We start from the raw sequence: 22635 nt of genomic DNA on the forward strand, positions 1-22635 counted from the left end.
TGATAACATTTACATACTCAAGCTCCAATTCTGTGAGTTTTAAACATTAAGCATTGGTCTCAGTTATATTAATACAACTCTGAATCTGCTTATTTGCAAGCGTTGGCAGAAACAGGGCTAATGGAGAAGGAGATTCAAAGCATTTTTCAGTCATGCAGTTTCTGTCCAAGGTGATGAGTCATTTTTTGCTTGGTGTAGACTTCAGATATAGCTCCAGGCTCATTATGCAATTGACAGAGATGATGTAAATGTCAACTTTAAGTAAACTTAACTTTTTTTTGCTGTGTTAGAAAGCATTGTGAGTTTTGAGATTATTTTTTATAATTATCACTGCATTCCTTCAGGCCTATCTTTTTCATCCTTTCACCTTTTGTAGAAAAATAAATTGCTTTCAGAAAAACTTCTGCCTTGTCTGAAAATAGGCAATAGTGGAAAACTTTACTTGCTTCATTTTTCCCCTGAAGATACCATGGGATTTTTCACATTAATCATGTTTTTTCTGACTCTGAATTTGTAGGCTGAGGTAGCGACATGACATTATGAAACATAACACCGCAATTGTGGAAAACATCCAGTAGTACTACATATGTAATAGTAAAGAGATGAAGTACCCAAAACTAACTTTTTATTAAGAAGATATGTTAATCAGGGTTTATATTAGCAATTGAAAAATAAACAGAGGGAAAAACATGTTAAACAAGCAAAACAACGAATGAGCAGTTTTACTGAGTCAAAGTCAAAACCCTTCCCCAGGTGTCCCTCACCCAGCTCCAGCTAAGAGAACTGCTCCAGCCACTGCTGTTTTTTCCCTACCCATGTTGCTCTGTATTTCCCTTCACCTGCCTGTACCATCTTTTTTGGACTCGTCCCTCTGTACTGCATACCCTGAGAATTTGAAGAGTGATATTTAAAAACATCATGGAAGACCTGAGAAGGTGGTCTGCAGATGGAGAGAGCATTTTTCATGGGACTGGAATATTTTACTCCTCATTACCTCTGCCTCTGTACATGGAGAAACAAATTATTATCGATTTAATTCTTCTCAAAGGGAAAAACAGATTACATTGTCCATTTAACTTAAGTGATTTTTCTTAAAATTCTATGGCACCTTTTGAATCCCTTTCTTGCTACTTTCTTTAGTCAAAGTTGCAGTGCACTGTAGCAAAAGGTGGGGAGGAAAGGAGGAATCCTACAATGCAGTAGGATATTGATGCTGCAGGCCTGTTTTTTCTTTAGAATATGTGATGCAGCACTGGAAGGAAGATTTTATGTTTGGCTACCAGTTCCTGAATGGATGCAATCCTGTGCTGATCCAGAGATGCGCAGAGATACCCAAGAAGTTGCCTGTGACTACGGATATGGTAGAATGCAGTCTGGAGAGGAACCTGACCCTGGAGGAGGAAGTGAAGGTACGGTTCCAAGTTAGACTGGACTCCATATGTTCCTTCTCATATCCTGTAACATCCAAACCCTGTTCTAACTGCCTTCAGCCACACCTCCTGTTTTTGGGCTTATGGTTGGTCATGGCAAAGCTGCTTGTCTCTTCAGACTGGCAACACTTCTGTGAACTGTTTTCTCCTACTGTCCTGGAGCTGCAGGCCATGCATTTCTCCAGGTCAAGAGATGTCACTGGGGGGTGAAGGGCCCTTTTTCAGTGGTTTCCTCTGAAAGGTTAGGGATTGCCTCAGAGGGGAAAAGTGCCTCTCCCTTTCCTGGTAGGTCTTATCCTGTTGTCACCCACAGAATTGAACTAACATGCTGAAGGATGGTTGCAAGGGCTGTGCCTTGCTTTTGTTTGTACAACAAGCACAGAGGTCTCTTCAGCTGGCAGCGTGGAACTTGCATCGTAGTGTCACTGCACGAATGCCCAATACATAGGTGCTCTTTGTTGAAAGAGTTGCTGTCAGACTCAGTGGACACAAGGCATGTAGTTTGTGTAAAGATGCTTGCTCTCTCAGTGTTACCATCCCTGAGCCATCATGAGCAAGGGAAGGCCAGCAGCTGCTCGTAATGACAGGGCACAAGCCAGCCTCTGGCCAGGACTTCCCAGCCTTTGTTCCAAGCCTTACTGCTTGCACTCCGTTAAAACACATCATGCTGCTTTTTTTTTTTTTTTTTTTTTTTTCCTCCCCACCCCCAGCAAGGAAACATTTTCATTGTGGACTACGAGCTTCTGGATGGTGTGGATGCCAATAAAACAGACCCATGCACAATACAGTACCTGGCTGCACCTATCTGTCTGCTGTACAAGAATCTGGAGAATAAAATTGTACCCATTGCAATCCAGGTGGGCTTACTGTCAGGGTCTTTAAAGGGACCCTTTGCTTGTTGTCTCATCTTAAACATGAATGATTTGGGGTTTCCTACTCTTTTTATATCTTTCAGCTTGGTCAAAAGCCTGGGCCAGACAATCCCGTATTCCTTCCTTCAGATGCCACATATGACTGGCTGCTAGCTAAAATTTGGGTTCGCTCATCTGATTTCCATATCCACCAGACAGTGACCCATCTCTTGCGGACACACTTAGTCTCAGAGGTGTTTAGCATAGCTATGTTCCGGCAGCTGCCTGCTGTACATCCCCTCTTCAAGGTTGGTTCTTACCTGAAGGAATGTATGTGGGTCAGGGAGGTTATCACATTAGTTTGACAAACCATAAAGGAGTCCTGGTGATAGCTCAGCTGAGATCGTTTGGCTGACTGCCCTGCAAGTCAATGTACAGCTAAGCCACCAGGTCTTCCAGGACTTCAAACTTTATACCTGGTTGCTGTTGAATTCAATCAGAGAATTTGCCTTCTTTCATTGTTTGTCCTATTTCACAGCTCTTGGTGCCACACATGCGGTTCACAATAGCCATCAATACCAAAGCCCGAGAACAGCTTATCTGTGAATGTGGCCTTTTTGACAAGGTAAGTAATTCCCTTTGCAAATCTTCATTATTCTTCATGGTTCCATATGTGTTTTTATCCTTTAACCATCACATATTGCCTTGTTTCTTGACCTTTCTACTAAAGGGCAAACATAACTAATATTACCTGAGAAACTGGCACACAGAACTGATGCCTTGTTCTGCTAAAAATGTTATCTTTTACTCTAAGTAGCCGATTCAGAACTGGCCAATGTCAGTACTGAGTCAGTATCTCACTTAGCCCAAAGCCACATCAGCTATGAGTATAGGAGTGCAAGGTAACATAATATGCACGTACATCCCTGCACATGTATGCACACAGTTAAGTCCCCAATTTCTTTTAAGTACTCAGTTATTCATCTTGGAGCAGGGTGGTGAGCAAAAGAATTTCTGATTGCAAAAGGAAATTTGCATCAGAGAAAGACGTGTAGATAAGATAGATTTCTAAGCCCACAAATAGTGGGTGTAGATTCCAGCCTGTCTTCTTGAATTGCCATAAACAGCAGATCTGCAGATCTGCTAGGATTAAAACTCAGTTTCATCTGAGTCAGTGAAACATAGCCATATATCATGGACTGCGATGCAGCTCTTAGGTCAAATCTGAACATCTAAATCTGACTGCACTGGTGTTTAACATGTACCCAGCTCTTCTCTCCTTGGCTCCCCCAGAAATGGCATGCTGCATCTAGAAATCACAGCAGGTTGGCATGCAGCTGTCTCTGTGACAACACGTTATCAGCAAATGAGAAGTTTGGGGAGGTTTCAGAAAGTCTTTCAAAGAGGGGTGCTTGTGTTTCAGGACAACTTTATCCCCCTTACACCTCTGACACCAGACCAAAAATAGCTTCTATACTCCAGAGTTTTTCACCCAAGGAGAAAAGAGAGCGTAAACCCAGGCACCTTCCTTGTCTTCTGTAATCCACTGCTGATTGTGGAGACCTGTCAGGCACAGAAGCATAACGTCTGTACCCCATGCATGTGGGATGGATGTGTGGCTAAGATACCCCAGCAGGGATCCTGGAGGTCCAGAATCTGTTGGTTCCTATGTAGATGAACACCCAGCCGGAGGACAGTAAGCATAAGCTGACTACTGCTACAAAACTAGCATCATGTGCTAGAAAAGTATCATTTGGGAACTTTTGTGCAGTGATTATCTGAAGAGTTTTGCACTGCTGCTTGTTGTGGGCATGCTGTGTTTTCTAAATGTAACGTATACTGAAACCCTGGCCAGTCCTCATCAGTAGCCACCCAGCGGGATTGATCTCCTGGCTTAAGTTCCAGGGTGGCTAATGGTAGCCTGCATCCCTAAACACTTTCTCCTAACCTGCTCTGTAGCAGCAGTAGGTGGTTTAGCAAAAGCCCTGTTCTAACACACTCCTGGCTGCCTTCTTTCACACGCATGCTGGTTCTGGAGCACAGGGCTGGCAGGAAGTGCTTTTATATTGCTGTACTTTATTGCTGTACTCCATTATAAGCAGGTGCTGTACCTATGGAGAAAATGTGGATATTAACAGTCATTCATGGAAAAGGTGTGAAATCTCAGAAGTCAAAATGCACAGTTGCAGTAGACCTATGCAGTGCGGTACTTGTTTGTGTGGAGATGTGGTTTTCTCCTTGAAAAACAGATTCACCAGTGTTTTGAATACAATCTCTTGTAAATTTGGAAAGCCAGTCTTGGCACAAAGTGAACATAATCTCCCACTGTTCCTGTCTTGCCATTTTTCCTGCAGGCAAATGCTACAGGTGGAGGAGGACATGTACAAATGGTGCAGAAAGCAATGAAGGATCTGACTTATAGCTCCCTCTGCTTCCCTGAGGAGATCAAAGCTAAAGGGATGGACAGCAAAGAGGATATCCCCTACTACTATTACCGGGATGACGGCATTAAAGTCTGGGAGGCTATAAAGAAGTAAGAGACTGTGGTTCTAGAAATGGCTAATAAAGTCACTGTCACAGAAACACAACTTCATTTTCTCTCTGCTCACTTTGCTCTTCATCACAGCCTTGTGAACAGCACCTGGGCTGTTTAGTCATGTGGTGCCTTTTCCATCTAGCATATCTCATCTGAGGAAAAATATGTAGTCAAGCACACATCTTTGAAAGACTATTAATTCCTACTTTTTTTCAACCCTGTTTTCTTGTGTTCTGTATTTCAGAGGCCCCTTTATAAGTATATACAATTCTATAGGATTTCACAGAATTTAGCCTTGCCAAGGGGATTTAATTAGCTTTTTTTTTTTTTTTTTTTAGCTATGCACAAACCAAGAGAGAGCCCAGCTCTCTAAGTCAGCTGCGTGACCTCATTAGTTTTTGTGAAGTGGAAATGTAAGCTTGGCTTGCATGTGAGTTGTGTTTTGAAACTCAATAAATTAGGCATTAAATGATTCAAGCAAAACCTTTCTTAAAATGCCTTAAAATTGTCAGGCCCAAGTTTTGTCAGGAAGGGCAGCAACTCTGAGTCAGGAGAGGTACTGAAAGGCTGCTTGACTATACAAATGTGGCTCCTTTTCAGATATGACACACTGCCTTAGAATGGAATGATTCATATGGTTTTTATTCTACAGTGGCATTCCATTTAGCAAACAACATATTTTTGCATGGCATAAGCTGCTTGCTGAATATACAGCTGTTTCTGGTCACGTGGCTTTTGAAAAGCAAGTTCATTAAAAATCAGATCTTTTGTGTACCCAAAGTAGGGGGTTTATAATACAAGCGTAATGTTTTAGGTGTTGGGTACATCTTTGTTTCTTGTGTTTTCTCTGTATTTTGGCAAGGGGTTATCTTGCAATATTTCCTGCAATTGTTAGTGCCCATTTGAGAGGAAAGGAAGTTATAACTTTTCTGTGGTTGTTTTCTTGACGTAGTCCGGTTTTTTGTCCCTCTTCTCTTTCCTGTGTTTTCTTTGCTGATTGAGATATGCCTTTTCAAATACCAGATAGTACTTAGTCAACTCAATTTAGTTTGACTGTGGGTGTTAACCTAGCTGGAGGAAGATGTTACACTACCTCAAATTTGACCGAGAGATTTCGTAGGTGAATAATTTGGTTATAAATGGTGTGGGTAGTACCTTTTCAAGTGTGTGCTATCCTGACCCATGAACCCAGGGTCATGCATGTGTGTAGTCACCATGAATCTCCTACACTCTGCAGGGGTGTCAGCCTCCACTCTTTTGATGAAATAACTTCTATTCCCAGCATTGCTTCACACGTGGTGAAGACTTGAGAAAGCTGACAAGGTTGTCCCAGTAGAAACAATGTGGCTCACATGGCGAATTTTTAAACCCCTTCTGTGATACTCAGCTTCTTATTTCTGATCTAACTGCAAATAGATATTGCAACCCAAAGATATTCTAACCCAAAAGGCCTCATCCACACTTCATATACTAGTTAGTATTTACACCGAAGGGGGTCTAAAATACTGTCATTGTGTAACACTTCTGTATGCATTTGGCACAGGTGCCAGGTGATGGAGGCAGAGGTCATGCAGGGCAGCTTTATTGCTGCATGTTGCAGAATTTTTCTTTTCCTTTGGCTTCCTCTGAAGCCAAAATTACTTAAACTCTTGGTGTTTATACAGTTGTTTGTCTGCCTCGATAGCAACTCTTGACTTGGTTGGCTAATAGAAACCAAAACCACACTGACAGATTTGTAAAGGTTTCCAAATTGCAATAAATTTATAGCTTATTAGGGGAGAAATCTGTATTGGGTAACAATTCTTAATCCCATCAGTCAGCTTCTGTAGTCAAACATTTCACCCTATGGGCTGTTGTTAAAATATTTAGCCAGAGATTATAGGTACCTGCAGAGCTAACAGAATACCTCAGCATAGCTCAGTTAACCAGTCATTCAGTCATCAAATGCAAATCTTCTGGAAATCAGGCTTACCTATTTTTACTGCTTTAAGAAGTTTTTATGTTCTCTTAGTATATTAAGAGCCTTTCTTTCTGAGGTGAGTTAGCCTGGGAAGCTTTTATAGAAAGAGATTTTGAGAACAAGAACTGAACAGGGAGATGTCTGCTGTATGCAGTGGTGTAGGTTCTAGACCTCTTCTCCCCAAGAGAAGTTTCTTGGGCCACCCTCGTTTTGAAGTGTGCCACTTGGGTTTTGTGAAAAAGATATGTGGTAGGAGGGGATCAACTATTTGAATGGTATTCAGGAGCAGCTTTGGGGTATCCCACATACAGGGGATGGTGCTGGTGTCACGGTTTGGGACCCCCTGTTCCCAGTGTGAGAGCCATGTGGATATGCCAGAGGGAGTCTGTATTAAGTGAAGAAAAGGATGTAGATGTGATGACAAAGGTCTGAGCAGAAGCAAAACATCAAATAAAAGGATAAAGCACACAGGACTGTTGAGGTCATTCCGTGTGGTTCAGCATCTTTTTGTTGGGGGACGAAGTGATGCTGCAGTCAGAAATGAATCAAAGTTGCCTCTGTGCATTCCCACTGCTTGTGGGAAGGAGGTAGGAGGGTGTTGAGACCTGCTGTTGACCTTATTGCTCTCTACAACTACCTCAAAGTTGTAGAGGTTGTAGTGAGATGGGTGTTGGTCTCTTCTCCCAATTAACTAGCAAAAGGACAAGAGGAAATGGTCTCAAGTTGCGTCAGGGGAGGTTTAGATTAGATATTAGGAAAAGTTTTCTTCACCAAAAGAGTGGTCAGGCATTGGAACAGGCTGCCTAGAGAGGTGGTGGAGTCACCATCCCTGGAGCTGTTCAAAAAACGTGTAGACGTGGCACTTTGGGACATGGTTTAGTAGACATGGTGGTGGTGGGTCTATGGTTGTACTTGGTGGTCTTGGAGTCTTTTCCAACCTTAAGATTCTATGATTCTCTCTTTCCCTGTACAGCATCTGCCTCCTCTGCAAGGTCAGTAGAAGGTCTTCAGGGAATGGCAGGCTTCCTTTCTCCTTTTCATTTTGTCTTGTTCATTTCTTCCTGTGTCTGCAGTTTTGCAGAGGATGTGATTCACATCTACTATGAGAGTGACGAGGTGGTGTGTGAGGACGTGGAGCTACAGGCCTTTGTCAAAGACATTTACGTCTATGGGATGAGAGGTGTGAAGGCCTCAGGTAAGGTGTGATGGCCCAGCCAGGTCTGCAGCTTGTCAAGTCCCTGCTGACAGCAATGCTGCATGCACCGCATGCCTTGAACTGTTGGAGACCCTCTCCCTTCTCGGCCGAAAGATGCTCAGGTTTATGGGTGAGACCCTGGATTAAGCCCGCCCTCCCTCCCTCAGGAGACAGCTCCTTCCTCTGCCACAGATTCTCACCATGAGCTTGGGCAACTCTTGTAATCTCTCTGTACACTGGGGATTGGTCCTTAGATTGTGTCTGCTCGTGCTTTAAGCGCTAGGGGAGGGTCTATCTGTATGTGCTGTTGGAATCGCTAGACAGACTGGTAGAAATCACAAAGAGCAGCGAGACCGCCTTGAATCCTCTCCTCCAAACCTTGCACCAAATAAGAACAAGTAAGAACCCCCTCAAGAGTATCTTGCTGCACTTCACATTTGTTCAGCATCTGTGTTGTCGTTGAGCTGTTCTGTTCTCTTCAAGAGAAGATACTCATAAGTATTTCCAATAAATATTTTCATTTGCTCTGTCTCCTCTCACTGCCTCTCATTTCTTGCAAACAATTACTTGGCTGTGGGAGCTCTCACCCATAACACAGCTCTATTCTCCCACCTGGTTTAACGTTCTTCTGCCTTTCCCTAAACATTTTTTTCCTCTGCTTAAATTTTGTCCAAGCAGGCTTTCAGGGATTTATACAAGTGGGTGGGGATTCTTCATACTGTCCTGACCGATTTACAACTGGAAACACCTGTTGACCAGTGATCTGGGGCAGATGGCTTTGGCATTGCATGCACACGTTTGTGTGTGAGACCTCCAGGCAAAACTGTGATGTTTCCACTTGTTACCAGTATGTGCTGGTGTATAACAGCATCCTGGGCTCTACCTGCCTGGACAAGCAAAGGACATCTAGTTGCTATCATTTTTGTTTGTCTAGTTGTCTCTTAGGAAAAGCTTAGAAATGGGCTGGTAGTAGGAACTTCATGGTTGACCTAAGCATCTTGATATGGGACAAGTACTGAGCCTTTCCAGGGTTACAGCTGGGGTGGGATGCCACAAGCACCACTGGTGGCAGGACTGCCACTATAGGTGGGAAACCTGCCAGGCCTGCAGCATGCTGTCTGCACTGCTGCCACTTCAAGGGCTGGGGCAGAGAGCCGTGGTACTTGGCTGGGCCTGTAAAGAATGGAAGGAGGATATATGGGGGAGGCTGTTGCACGTGGGAGTCCCCTTCCAGTCTCCATTCCTGCCCTGGGAGGGCTGCTCTGAGTGGGAGCATGCTAAGCCCTTTAAAGATGAGCACAGTGTGCTTAGGATAGCAGAACACAGGAGGAGATGGTGCATCCTCTCCTCTTGGGGCTTGGTAGCTGGCCACAGCTACCATGTGCCTCTTTCCCCTCTCTGAGTTCACATGTGCATCAGGTTGCTGGTGGAGATGTGAAGCAGCTGGCACAGGAAGCCTGAGCAGGGACAGCTCACCCCAGATGCTGACAGGTCTCTAGGTATCCTGGGACCTATGGTCACATTGGGCTGGGACAGGGAGTACAGCACAGGACTGTGATGTAGTGGGGATAGGAGAGATAAAGGCTTGGGGGTGCTTTGGTAGCAAAATATTTCCCTAGCCCCTGACTAATCCCTTCTTTCTTTGTATAGCTCCATTTGATTATTCCCCTTCAAAGACGGCTTGATGCAACTATTTCTCTTCCTCATTCTGTTGTTTCTCTTTCAGAAGTTCTCATTTCCTCACTTCCCATTCCAGCAAGTAAGCTCTCCCTGAACTCTGTCTTGCAGTGCACTTGATCGCTGAGCCTCGAACTTTTCTAAATGCAAGCACATGGTCATTTGCTCCTTGGCATGAATCTTTCCTGCTTGCACTGCAGACTGAAGAAAAAGGGAGCATCTGAGGTCCCTGCCCTGTGGACTGTCTGGGTTCCTTGCTGCAGGGTAGGTAGGGTTGAGAGGACAGGGTTACAGTATTTTTTAAAGGTGTCATTATACTTTGCCTTTCCCTTAAGGTATGTCACGTACTTTGCAAACAGTGGTGATTGCCTCACAAACCTGTATGAGGTAAGGCAGGATCACTCTGTTTTTATGACTGGACAGCCAAGACATAGAGAGGTTGAGTAGCTCCTGTTAGACCACACAGCAAGATTCAGAAAGAGAATGCCTTGCCCTTCAGTGACTGCTGCACAGCCCTCTAACTCATGCCTTTTGAGTAGCTGACTACTACTGGGTAACTGGGTAACTTCATAGCTGGGTTACTTAAGCTTTTCTTCTCCCTCGTTTAGGGTTTCCTAAGACGATCAGGACACGAGAGAAGCTAGCAGAATATCTCACAGTGATAATATTCACCACATCAGCCCAGCATGCAGCTGTGAATTTTGGTCAGGTAGGAATTTCTGGGAAGACTGCTGTTCTTTCTGGGCTGGGAGGTGTGAGAAATGTTTTTTAGTAGATATACAGACATTACATTACTCTTTTTGTCAAGGTAACTGCAGACCCATCTGCAAATCCCCATGAAGCCTGTGGAAACTGAAGTATTTTGAAAGCTGAGAAAAGCATTTTGAGTCCTAATTATGTACCAAACCTCAAATGTAGGGCTTCTAACTTGTATATTTTAGTTTTAATGATTTTATTATGGGGAATAATATTTTTAAACATTTAAATGTGTTGCTAAGACCCCTTTCAAAAATGTTGAAGGGTTCAGGTGCACAGTCTAGCTACCATGCTTTCCAGGCATCACCTGAACTTCCTGGATATGATATGCGCTGGTAGTCTGTGGCACATTCTGCAACGAAATGCAATGAGTTATGCTAAGTGGCTTTTCTTTGCATTTGCTGTGAGTGCATGCACGGTGATTACCATGCGTTGCTGTTGTAAGCTGTGCTAACTTGGCAGCGTGCCTGTGCTGAAGCAGCATACATCCCCTTTTCAGATGTGGCTTAGGGAACACGTGCAGCGCAGCTCAGAGCTGTGACTGCAGTTCATGTAGCTGCATACGCCATCTGTCTTCGAGTTGGTGCAGCTGGCTATTTCCATCAGTCCAGTCCCAGCAGCACAGCGATCTAGCTGGCCTAACAGAGCATTTACCAAGGGTCCTGAGTTCACTAGTTGAAAGCTGCCTTGCATGTCTGCAGGACCTCTGCTTCTACTTTCTGCAGCAGCACAGACAAGCCTCTACAAGGTAAAGTGTCATTGAAGTCAGTGGGACAGGACTCCAGATCTTCAATGATATCTGGATACTTAACTGCCACTGACATACACAGAAATTTGAAGCAGTGCATCCATGAGGATCTAGGCTTTGGTCATGTATGGTCAAGTTTTCAAAAGCACCAATGTGCTTAACATTCCCAATGCATGGAAAGGGCATGACTGCTCATTTGTTGAGTTTGTGAGCCAATTGGCAACTCTTTGAGCTTCCTCTATGATGTTTAATGTGACATGTACTGATAGCCTGTATTACCCCGTCCACCTTTACTGACATATATCTACTCTGAAACTGTAGTAACAGCTTGCCTTTCAAGTGCTGTTTCTTCCAACATCAAGGCGTTTTGGAAAGCAGACTTCACAGCCAGAAGCAAATCTCTTTGTCAGTCTGTATTGCAGAGTGCTTCTTCGCTGAGTGGGCAGTCAGTCACTCGAACAGGCTCCCCAGGGAAGTGGTCACAGTGCCAAGCCTGTCAGAGTTCAAGGAGTGTCTGGACAATGCTCTTAGTCATATCGTTTAGTTTCAGGTAGTCATGCGAGGAGCAGGGAGTTGGACTCGATGATCCCTATGGGTCCCTTCCAACTTGAGATATTCTATGATTCTGTGAGCTTTTTTTTGGCACATGTTCTGGCTTCAGGCATGGATGATCTCACAGATAAGCAGAGCGACCATCTTTCCTATGGTGATTATTCCCAAACACATCCCACATCACTCTCCATGCTGACCCTCCTGTCCGCCCCTGCAGCTCAGGAGCCCTGGAGCAGGTCTAGAGCCAGGTGTCAAATGAACACACACTCTTCCTGTGCCACATCCATGACCAGGAACCTCTGTGACTATTCACTTCCAACCCGTCATTACAAGTGACTGAGGTATCTCCCAGCCTCCCCCTTAGGAAATCCTGTCTGACAAGTACCGCTAAGGAACCATCTCTTAATATTGCCCAGAATACTAGAGTCTAGCAGAGAGCCTCCAGAGAATGAGAGAGGTAATTTGGCATGCAGAGGATATTCAGCCCATCAGCAAAAGGGTCTTCAGCCATGGGAAAAAAATGGCAGAGAGGGAGGGCTGAGAGTAGGATAAGGGCAGGGGATATGTATGAAGGTAAAAAAGTGCTTGGAAAAGAAAAGGTTATGGTAAGTGCAACATCTCAGATGGTGGCAAAACTCAGGTTCATATCTGAGGCAAAATGAGACATCGCCATCTTACAACATTGAAGCAGGCCAGAAGTGATTCTGAGTTCCCAGTCTGGCACTCACCGCAGCCACATCCACGTGACATATTCCATGAGGCACCAGCATCCTTTGCCTCTCTTACTGCCTGACCACAGTACTGTGGGCATGTTCTTAAAGCAAATTTTGCAGAAAAGAGCAACTGGAGAAAAGGAAATTATATCAACTTTAGGTTTTTTTATCAGAGGTTGCCTCAGATTATCAGAAGAGATCTTTGTTTAATAAGATAGGTAAGTCCTTAGCCTGGCTGGTGAATCTGGGCTGTGTGGCACATGCCTGTGGTTAGCAGCATAACTACTCCCATTTAGACAACACAACTCTCTCCCTTGTGAGATCCTGAGAAAGACAGTAGGGACTTTCTTGTCTCCTTCAGTCCTTCTCTAGAGCATCTCTCTGTCCATTAGTTAGTATCTTCTCTTTCTGAGATACTCATAGTACAGAAGCAAACTCCCTGGTGGCAAGACTCCTGATTTTCTTTGCACTGTTCCTAAAAAACAGGCACTGTAGCTTTTCACCATGCTCTCTTGCTTTGTTGTGCAGTATGACTGGTGTTCCTGGATTCCCAATGCCCCACCAACAATGCGCCGCCCTCCTCCGACAGAAAAGGGGACAGTCACCATTGAACAAATTGTGGAGAGTCTGCCAGACAGGGGACGTTCTTGTTGGCATCTTGGAGCTGTCTGGGCCTTGAGCCAATTCCAGGACAATGAAGTAAGTTGACCTCCCTTCTCGAGGTAGTGAAGATATTGGTGAGACCACAAGGGCCATGGCAAGAGCACACAGACTCACAAGACTGTAGTGCTGCTCTGTGCTTGACTTGACCATGTTTGCCTTTCTGTGGAGATATATCAGTGGTGTGGGTTTGCCCTTGTTTTGCCAGATACAAACCACCTCTGAGTGAGAAGTTGTATTTTTAGTCTGAGGCTGGTTTCAGCCAAAATGAAATTTTCTAGATTCAAGCATGGTGTTGCTGAGTAAGGGTGCTGGTGTGGGAGGAAAAGTTGCAGAGGCACAAGGGTTTTCTCCACTCCTTGCCCTAGCAGTGCTTGTGGAGAAGCTACAGCACCACTGTGTCCCCATGTCCTGTCCCTTTGGAAAATCTGCCCCAGTGCCATATGCACTACAGCTGTGGCTTGTGCCTGGCTGATGTGGAGCAAAACCAAAACAAGCCTACAGGAGGCTTTGCAAACACGGTCTGTAGACGTTTCCCTCATGTAAAATGAGGTTGTAGGTACTTGGTTGTCTCACACAAGGGCTGTGTCTGGAGGATGTGTTTTGAAATCCTTAAATGGAATATGATGGACAGAGGCTAGTTCAAATAAAGTTTCTCCTTAAGAGGAAAGCAGATTTGAGCTGAGAAGCTAGTAAGCATGGGTAGTATAATGGGAAATAGTTACCTAAAGCAGGTAATATGCCAGTATGCATGTTGGCAATGTGGTTGGTATTCAGGGCACCTGTAGAGTCCAAGCTGACTAAAGCAACCAACAGGTTGAACTTTGAAGAACAGTTTTAAGTCAACAGAAATTTCCACTGTCACTGAAAGAAGCAATTGTCTTTGTTTTTCATCCCTGGCTGTTAATTCCCCTCCCATGCTGTTCTTTTCTTTAGCAGTGCAAATGTTTAAGTGGCCACACAGAGATCTGGCTTGGGAAGCTGATCTGGCTGACCACTAGCCTGAATAAAAGTGCTTATTTTTCAGTGGATCAGCTCCCTGCAGGTGGAGGAAGTGCCATGTAGACACCTGAACCAGCACTACAGAAAGATGCAGGGATGCAAAGAAGCAGCCAGCGGTGGAGGGAGGATGGCACAGCGTCTTTCATTGGCAGTGCAAATGTAGGCTAGCTGAAATATTGATAGTACTATTTTAATAGTAGCATTTGTGAGGCTCTAGGTGTTGTTCTGCTGAACGACATAATGTTGAAACAGAATAGCTTTTGTTTTCTCAAAGTATGATTTCTTGGTGTTTTTCAATTAGCTGTTTCTGGGCACATACCCAGATGAACACTTTGTGGAGAAACCGGTGAAAGAGGCTATGGCAACATTCCGCAAGAATCTGGATGAGATTGTCAACACCATCACTGAGCGCAACAAGAACAAAAAGCTCCCTTACTACTACCTTTCCCCAGATCGCATTCCCAACAGCGTTGCTGTGTGAGCAGATAACAGGAGAGTTTGGAGGCATGTAAAGCTAATGATCCTTTCCTGTTACAGATGCTTCTTTACAATGAACTTTCAGAAATGGATGAAATAAGAAACCCACCCTCTCCATTAGAGCTGACCCATACTCTATTCGGACCTTCAAAACAAATCGAATCATGACTGATCTTGCAAACAAAGTCTAGTTGACAACCCTCTAGGTCAAATTTGTTAAAAGTTTATTTTTCCAAGATTTTTTCAATTAATCTTAAAATCGGTATTCATGTTTCTGTTAGCTTTTCCTCTCCTGGTGAAAACAAAATAATCACAGATTCACTTATCTTATTCAATGAAAACAGTATCATAAGCAATAAGCAAGTCACATCTTTAAAATCCTTCCTATTTTTAGTAGGTGACACTGATGACATATAAAAATATAATCTTTAAAGTTTATGCATTGTTTTTAATCTGATTAAAACAAATGTTAAATATTTTCACTACAACTGTGAATGTCCTAATCAGGATGCATCATAGAATGGTTTGGGTTGTAAGCGGCCTTAAAGATCATCTAGTTCCACATTTTCTTAACATAGCTGATGGATTTTATCACTTTCTTACCAAGCTCATGTGAAATGAGATAGCCTGATTCACAGGAGAAGAAAATTTTCTACCTAGATAAACCTATATATTTTCTACATAAAGCTGAAAAGGTTTGTTTTAGCCTCTACCAGCAGACTTTGATGTCATTCATATGTACAAACAATTGTTTTGCTTAGCACAATGGCAACACATACAGACCTAGCAGTGCTTATGCTCAATTTCTGTTTCATTGCTGAGGCTGCTAGTTTCTTCTGTTTTGTGGGTGATGAAGAGGCTACTTTGTATAATGATAAAAGTTGTGGAGAAGGGTTAAATTGGTGTTCCACCTTAGTTAGAAACAACTGAGTTTTGCCTCTTGTTTAGAGGTGATTAGGTTCAAGTACTTGGGCTTTGGTTAAAGTTGAGAGAGTCACTGAGATAATGTAAGCAAAAATGAGGTTTGGGAAATTTAAGACTCGTAGTTTTGTTAATAACAATTTTTGTTTATTTTTCGCCGAATTTGTTCCTTGTACTGGCTTTGGCCAGCCTGCAGTGTGTTTCCTCAATAGATAAGAAAGCTTCTTAATAAAACAAAACTGAATAAGAACATCTAGCTTTTGTTTCTTAACTTAATATCTAATGCCGTATGTCTCAAAAACCTGGTAGGAATAAGCACAATGTGCTGTGTAGAGAAATGAAGCTCCTGCACTTTGAGAAATATAGTTATTTCTATCATTCATGTGTTATTTGGAAAAGGGTACTACTTAAATATACATCCTTTCTGTTTCATATGAAACATGGGCATGGAAACTGATTTTAGACCCTTCACAGCAGACTGATTCCCTTTTTCTCCCCCCAGCTAAAGAGTTTCAGCAAAAATGTGGAAGGTAAGACCGCTTCCTGTTATTGAGGAAGTACATTTAAGACTTGTGCGTCTTCCTTTTACTGCAACCCATGAGAAGTGATGACTGTAGGAGCTGAGGCATGAACTGTGTAGTGACACTGGAGTGGGACCAGGAGATCAGAGACCATAATAGGTGAGGGAGGGAACAAAACCGGCGCAACTTAAATGCAAAAGGCAAAAAATGCAACAAGCTGATGCAATATATCCAACATGCCAGCTCTAAATCTTGTCCTTCCCCTGTGTAAAGCCCATGTCCTGTTGCCTCAGCTTTCATATGGTAATGGTCTGCATAGACAAGTATCTGTCTAGAAAACAAAACATAGGAAGAGAGGCTGATAGCTGTTCTCTTGCATCTGTTCCCTTTGCTTTAGCCTGTGGACCTAGAATACACATAGGGTTGATGGGAGGTTTGGGGAATTGGCTGTGCAGTTTTGAAGGCTGATATTAGCAATCTGATTCAACTGCAGCAGAGGCTGTGGAATCCAATTGCAGTGATTCTCAATTGACTAGAAGGTTGAACTGGGAGACAGCCCATTCAGAAAGTCCTGGCAGTAACTTGGGAGGCTCTGGCATCTCAGCCCTTCCTCTTGGCATTTGGTCACAGGAGAGGACACTCCAGCTGTAAAACACCATTAGTGCTAGTGAGAAATAAACTGGGAAGGGTTGTCCTAAAGGACTGTCACAAATACTGGAGAGAGACTAATATTTTCTCCCCAAGCAGATTCAAAAAATTCTCTCCTTAAGGAGAAAAGGAAGCCTTGAGGGTTCATCGGTGACAGTGAGGATTTAGCCCTCTGCAGTCAGCCCAGCTATCATCACTGACCTCCCATGCTTTCCTCTCTTTGCAGGGTGAGTTTACCACTGTAAACTCCTATTGGGACATTCCCTTTCCCAACCCCCAAATATCCCTTGCAATAGTATCACTCACTGCCCCTGGAAACAGAGGACACACACTTCATAGTCATCCCATATGAAGTAAGCTACCCATTTTTTTTGCAGTCAATCCCCATTCTACAGGTGTGGAAACAGAACAAGAGCAATGAAATCCAGCAGATCAGCTCTGATTTGAGATGCTTCCTTTATAGAAAGATTGTGAGAAAGTTGTTGACCTGCAACACGTTGATTTCTCTCTGCTAGAGAGCAGACAACACGTTCAGGCTTGGCCACTCAGAATTATTTGCTCTGTTCCATGTAGGGCAGAACATGGAATAGAGTCCAGACCTGTTTCTAACTAGCAAGTTTTAATCAGCAACTGAGCTTTCCTGCCACAGTAGTAGCTACATAGTATCTAGGAAGTAATTGCACACACTGAGGTAGTAGCACAAAGTGCTTAGCTTTATTTGTACTATAAACAGGAATAAATATTGCACAACCAGACATGGTAGAGGTTTACTGAGTCATGGGTTTTTTTACAGCCAGGAGACCTGGCTATGATTGCTTAGACTGATCTCCGCATAACAAGGTCTTTGGATTTCCCTGAAGCATTTACCTCTTAAAGTTCAATAGAGGGGTGCTTGATCTAGGAAACTATCTTCTGCAGAAACATCACTCACGATTTACCGATGTACACTGTTCACCCTGGGTGCTCGAGCCGCTTGTCTCGCTGGTGAATCCATTTTGCCGTGAAATAATGTGCTGTATTTCTAGTTCTGTGTGCACTCAGGTTTTGCTTCTTGCAACAGACAGCTTCTTGCAGTAGCTTTGTGTGACTGAAGATCCTTCTCTGACCAGTTCCCTACTACATCCTTCCCCTTTCTTTTGGTAAACTGAGTAGATTCATTTCCTGGAGCCTTTTGCTGTAAAACTTTCTTTAAATCTCTTATCCATTACCACTGTGCGTACAGCATGTGGGCAGTTGACAACAGCCATGATTCAATGGCTATTTCAGTCATTATTTCATAGGCTGCATTTCCTCCTGCTTGCAACTATATGTCTGCAGTTTGTCCATAGATTTAGGTCTCTGACTTGTAAAATCAAAACAACAGGTGGTTTGCTTGCAACCAGCAGCTCAAGAGATCTAGACTGGATACATGTCTCATCCACTGGCCCAGCCTTACTAGTTCCAGTTACTGGAGGACACTGGGGTGTTTCTGTGGTTTATCAGCAACCTCTTCACTGCACTGCTTTGACATTCAAATTCAGCTGCTGTTGCCTCCCCAAGTCTGTTTTCTCCACTAAACGGATAGGTGGTAGGAAGCAAGTTTGAACATTGCAGCTGACACAAGCAGTGGCCTCCCTCGGCAGAGAGCATGGGGAAGCAGGATGGGCACATCCAGGAAGCCTTGTCTCCAGGATCCTGCCAGGGGCGGAGACACAGGCACTCAAGCAGGTGCTGCCATCACTGGTGCACCCAGCATACAGGGGGAGGCAGGCACTGGCTGCTTACCCACTTGTCTTAATTCACATACACACAGGTACATGCATACAGGGATACAAATCTATCATAAGGACACAGGCAGGTGACATGACTGAAAGTGCAGATAATGGGGTAAACCATCACATACATGAGGAATGTCAGGTCAGAAGAAAGTTGTCACCTGTGTTTGGGTTTTGGCTGGAGAGCAGAGTCTAAAAGACTTAATAAAAGGTTAGCCAGGCCTTTTCATGACTGTGAGAAATTACTGCCATCTCAAAAGGAGGTGTCTACTGTCCTAGTAGATATCACAGAATACATGTCAACTATACAGACAGAGGGAAAATGTAGTCTATAGAGATTTATCCATAACCACTCAGAAAATTAGAGGCCAAACTCAGAAAAACAAGGGTGTCAGTTCTGTGATCTGACCACAAGTCCTGAATTTCCTTCCCTTACTGCTAGAGTTTCCTTGCAAAGCAAAAGCTGATACTGGAGTTGTCCAGATAAATGGATAAAATAATGGATAAGATGCTGATTGTCTTCAGCAATGGTAGGAGAGAAGAGCTTTACCAGTTGAAGAATTAAATTCCAGTCTGAATATGCCTTTATCTGGCAAACACTGGGAAGGTTAATTGTCCTATACAGTGAGACAGGGATGCTGAAGAAGGTGTTGCTTCTTCTGACAGATCTCCTCAGAGACTGGAGATGCACAGTTTTCATTTCTGTGAGGTGAGTTCTAACACAACAATTTTTTTTTTTTTAATTGAATGGATATGCAAGAAATTGCTTCAGAAGGGCAAGGGGGAAAGGTAGCTGAAGTAGTAGTTTTGAGCTGCTTCTCACAGACCTGTGCTATCACTTCTAAAATCAGAAGCAAGAGAGTGGTGTAAATGTTTGTTCTTTTGTGGGTTTGTGTTTGGTTTTTTGTTTGTTTTTTTTTAAGCAGATGTCAGTAGAGATTATTTTGCACATAGTTTATTTTAATGAGCTTTCTTTAGCCACAGAACAAGCACAGCAAAGGCAGAGGTATGTGAAGCATATTTTGGAGACCATGAGGGATGTTCTAATTGCTGACCGGAAGTTATCATTGAGGTCAGAAGATAATTTAATATCTATGATAATTTAATATCTATAATATATTAAAGTATCCCTGTACCATGTCAGTTTTAGAGTCAAAAGCAATTTTAGGTGTTGTGGATCATTGGCTATTGCCACCTTATCTTCAGCAACTACCAGTCTCTTGATGAAAGCCTTTGCCTCAGGATACAGTACAGGGAAGGTAGAAGATCTATTTGTTGATAGTCTGTTGATACTGGGAACAAAAATGGGCAAAATTCTAGGGGTGCTCTGAATTGATACAGCTAATTTGAAATAATTGATGGCTATATGGATTTATACCCAGTCAGAACTGTCTTTAATTTTTGCCTTTATAGATATGGCTGACTATTTTGATCCTTTCCTGTTCATTCCAGGAAATGGCATGCTTCCCTTACCTCACATCTGTTTATGGCTAATAATCGTGGGCAGATTTGTTTCCAAAGCACTAGAGGGCAGCAATTTTATATTAAAATAAATCTCTTTCCAGCCTTGGACATTACTGGTACCAGCAAGATGAGCCCTGGTTTCTCCTACTAGTCATCTTCTCCAACAGAGCTGGTAATCTTGTTCAATCACACTTCTGATTGCTAGGCCCAACACCGTACCACTGATTATTTATTTTTTTTAATGAGTCCTCATCCATCCTTTGCTGTACTAAAGCAGACTTCAAACACGCAAAGTCTGCCACTTGGGTATGGTGCGCTGCCTTGTACTCAGTACCTCTGCCTTTACATTAGAGCACCCGTTGATGGAAGGCCATGCAGAAGGTCCCTCTGTGCGCAAGTCGCTGTACAGCAGATCTGCTTGCCTGAGGCTTTCTCACTGTTCCTGCTGGCTACCTCCTGGCACATGGGCTCTCCTAGCAGCACTGTTAGAGGACAGCCCTTACTGATACTAAGCACAAATGTCATAACTGGGCTGTTGCCATGTATTTGGCAATATCAGACATGGCTGTTGCCTTGACATACTCAGTACTTGTGGTTTTGTGTGCCAGGTTCATTTCTACTTGAGGCGTGATGGTGACAAATCTGTGGGCGATTCTGAACAGGGTGTTCACATCCCAGCTCTTGGTCTGGAGGGGATATCATCTTATCCAACACTTCTCCTGCTCTTGAGTTTTCCCAGGAGGAGATTAGATGCTTTTCAGGTTATCATCTGGCACGAGTGCCTGGAAAGCAGACCTTTCAGAGCTTCAGTTTTTTCTATTTCGTATAAAAAAAAAGACAGATCTCTCTGAGCCAGGCAAGGCCAAAACATTAAGAGTTCAGCATTTTAGGTGACAGAGAAAAGTGTATGTGATTAGAGTTCCTAAGCACTACATGGGTCTGAGGATAATTGCAATAAGTTTCATAAGGCCTGCATTTACACCGATGTCAGTGAGAGCAGGAAAAATCAAGTTGGATTAAGTCCTTTCAGCTTCAACAGAGGACTCAACATCTCTACCATTTTAACTAGCAACAGCCTTTGGTGCCATGGGTCAGGGGCCAAACTCACTTTTTTCATTTAAGGGAGGTGTGTTTTCTTGACTTGCAGAGAGTAGTGTATCTAGGTAATGTCAAGGCAAAAGGCTGGATAAGATTAACTGAATTTAACTGAATAACAAACAAAGCAGAAACATGGATGAAGAGCTTAGATCTGAACTGTCATGGGCTTTGGGTAATTCTGCCTCTAAATCCAAAGAGAGATGGATTTTCTAGCTCAAGTCCATCTCTGACTGTCTACTGATCCAAGCTTCAGGGCATGAGATGATAGTCACTACCCGGTTTAGAGGAAACAGTCAGATTAGTAGGACAGCAATGTATCAGCTCGTGGGATTTTAGTGCCTCCTTTGGAGCTGTCCTCTACTGTTGACCTCATGGATTGCATCCTGCACTAGAAAGATGATTTTGCTTTGCAATCCACACAGCAATTACCTGTGTTACTGAACAAACTTCCTGTTTGTACGTATACAAATGGTGGACAATGCTTGAATACCTTCAGTGCAGTGAGAGAAATATTAAGTGAGCTGTTGTTCAAATATTTCCTTGTAAGAGTTGAGCTGGAACCTAATATCCTAGTTTTAACATCCGGGCTTTGGTAGGTCTCTATCCAGCTTCAAATTCAGCTTCTCTGGTGAGTACAACTAAAACTGTACATCCAGCAGCCTTTTAACTTTAGTTTTGCAGTGTTTAAAATCCAGTACTTGGTGATTAGGCTCAATCTGTAATTACATAGCTGAGTTATCACCTCATTAAACAAAACAATAAAAAATTATGTGGGAAGTCAGTAAACTCAAATGTTCATAGGCTTCCTTCTTGGAAGACCTCTGCTGAAACCAAGGGAGCATCACCAGATGGCAAGTGGGCCTGCCATGATTTATTTACCTATTGTGGGAAGAAACAAGGCACTGAGCTTCTTCACGTATGAGTGCTAAGTTCCTATCTCCGCCTCTTCCAATAATTAGCTGGACTGATGCCAAGACTGGGTGAAAAAGTTTGAAATAAGAGCAAAAACCATGCCTCAAGAGAGAGGCATGCCCTGAATACTTTACTACACATCCCAGGGTCTAAGCCTATGGTGAATTTGCTAGCAACACCAGCGTTTTCCACTGCTTTCCCAAGCAGCTGCTGACATAAGAGGGATTCGGATTTTTACAGGGAAGAAGGAAAGAAAAGAAAATGGCAATGGGAGAAACCAGGAAGGATGTTCTGTTCTGTCTATAAAATCCATATTCAAGATATAAGAAAGGGAAGGAGCAGACATCTGCAAACACCATGTGGTAAGGAATGTCACTTTTCTTTCTTGTGGAGGCAGTAAAGCTGAACTCCCCTGTGATTTTTATAGAAAAGATTAATTTCTCTCTGGCTTTGATGTTTTTTTCCTCCTCCTTCCTGACATGCTCCCTGTGGGATGAACTGCATTGTTTGGCTCAGTTCCCCAAATCCAAGCTGCTGTTGTGTTCATTTGATAACTGCAAGACAAAAGTGCTTGGGAAGAATGTCACCAGGCAAGACTCATTGGCAGGTTCAGCTAGAGATCCCATTGTAATTAGATAGGCACTTGTTGGTACAGGCTATCCTTCTCTTTCTTTTTAAACCTCCTAGCTGCAGATGGGTTATTAGTTACTGCTAATAATGTGTGTTCACCTCCTCAGACTTATCTACTGCTAGATCTGTT

General features: G+C 43.3%; 1 protein-coding gene across 3 annotated transcripts in view; it reads left to right on the top strand.

Annotated features, from left to right (window-relative positions):
* Window positions 1-15728, top strand: part of ALOX5 (arachidonate 5-lipoxygenase) — a 35154-nt gene extending 19426 nt beyond the window's left edge. For 2 of the 3 annotated variants that reach the window (XM_075758383.1, XM_075758384.1), the window contains exons 6-14: window positions 1237-1409; window positions 2141-2287; window positions 2386-2589; window positions 2820-2906; window positions 4636-4814; window positions 7851-7972; window positions 10258-10358; window positions 12947-13117; window positions 14382-15728. In XM_075758383.1, coding sequence (XP_075614498.1) covers window positions 1237-1409; window positions 2141-2287; window positions 2386-2589; window positions 2820-2906; window positions 4636-4814; window positions 7851-7972; window positions 10258-10358; window positions 12947-13117; window positions 14382-14561 — 1364 coding nt within the window. In that variant the 3' untranslated portion in view covers window positions 14562-15728. The remainder of the gene's footprint in view (window positions 1-1236; window positions 1410-2140; window positions 2288-2385; window positions 2590-2819; window positions 2907-4635; window positions 4815-7850; window positions 7973-10257; window positions 10359-12946; window positions 13118-14381) is intronic. The other variant, XM_075758385.1, reaches the window with a different exon arrangement.
* The last annotated feature ends 6907 nt before the right edge of the window (window positions 15729-22635 follow it).

This window comes from Balearica regulorum, chromosome 7 (assembly GCF_011004875.1).
Source record: "Balearica regulorum gibbericeps isolate bBalReg1 chromosome 7, bBalReg1.pri, whole genome shotgun sequence".
In the NCBI taxonomy this organism is placed as follows: Eukaryota; Metazoa; Chordata; class Aves; order Gruiformes; family Gruidae; genus Balearica; species Balearica regulorum.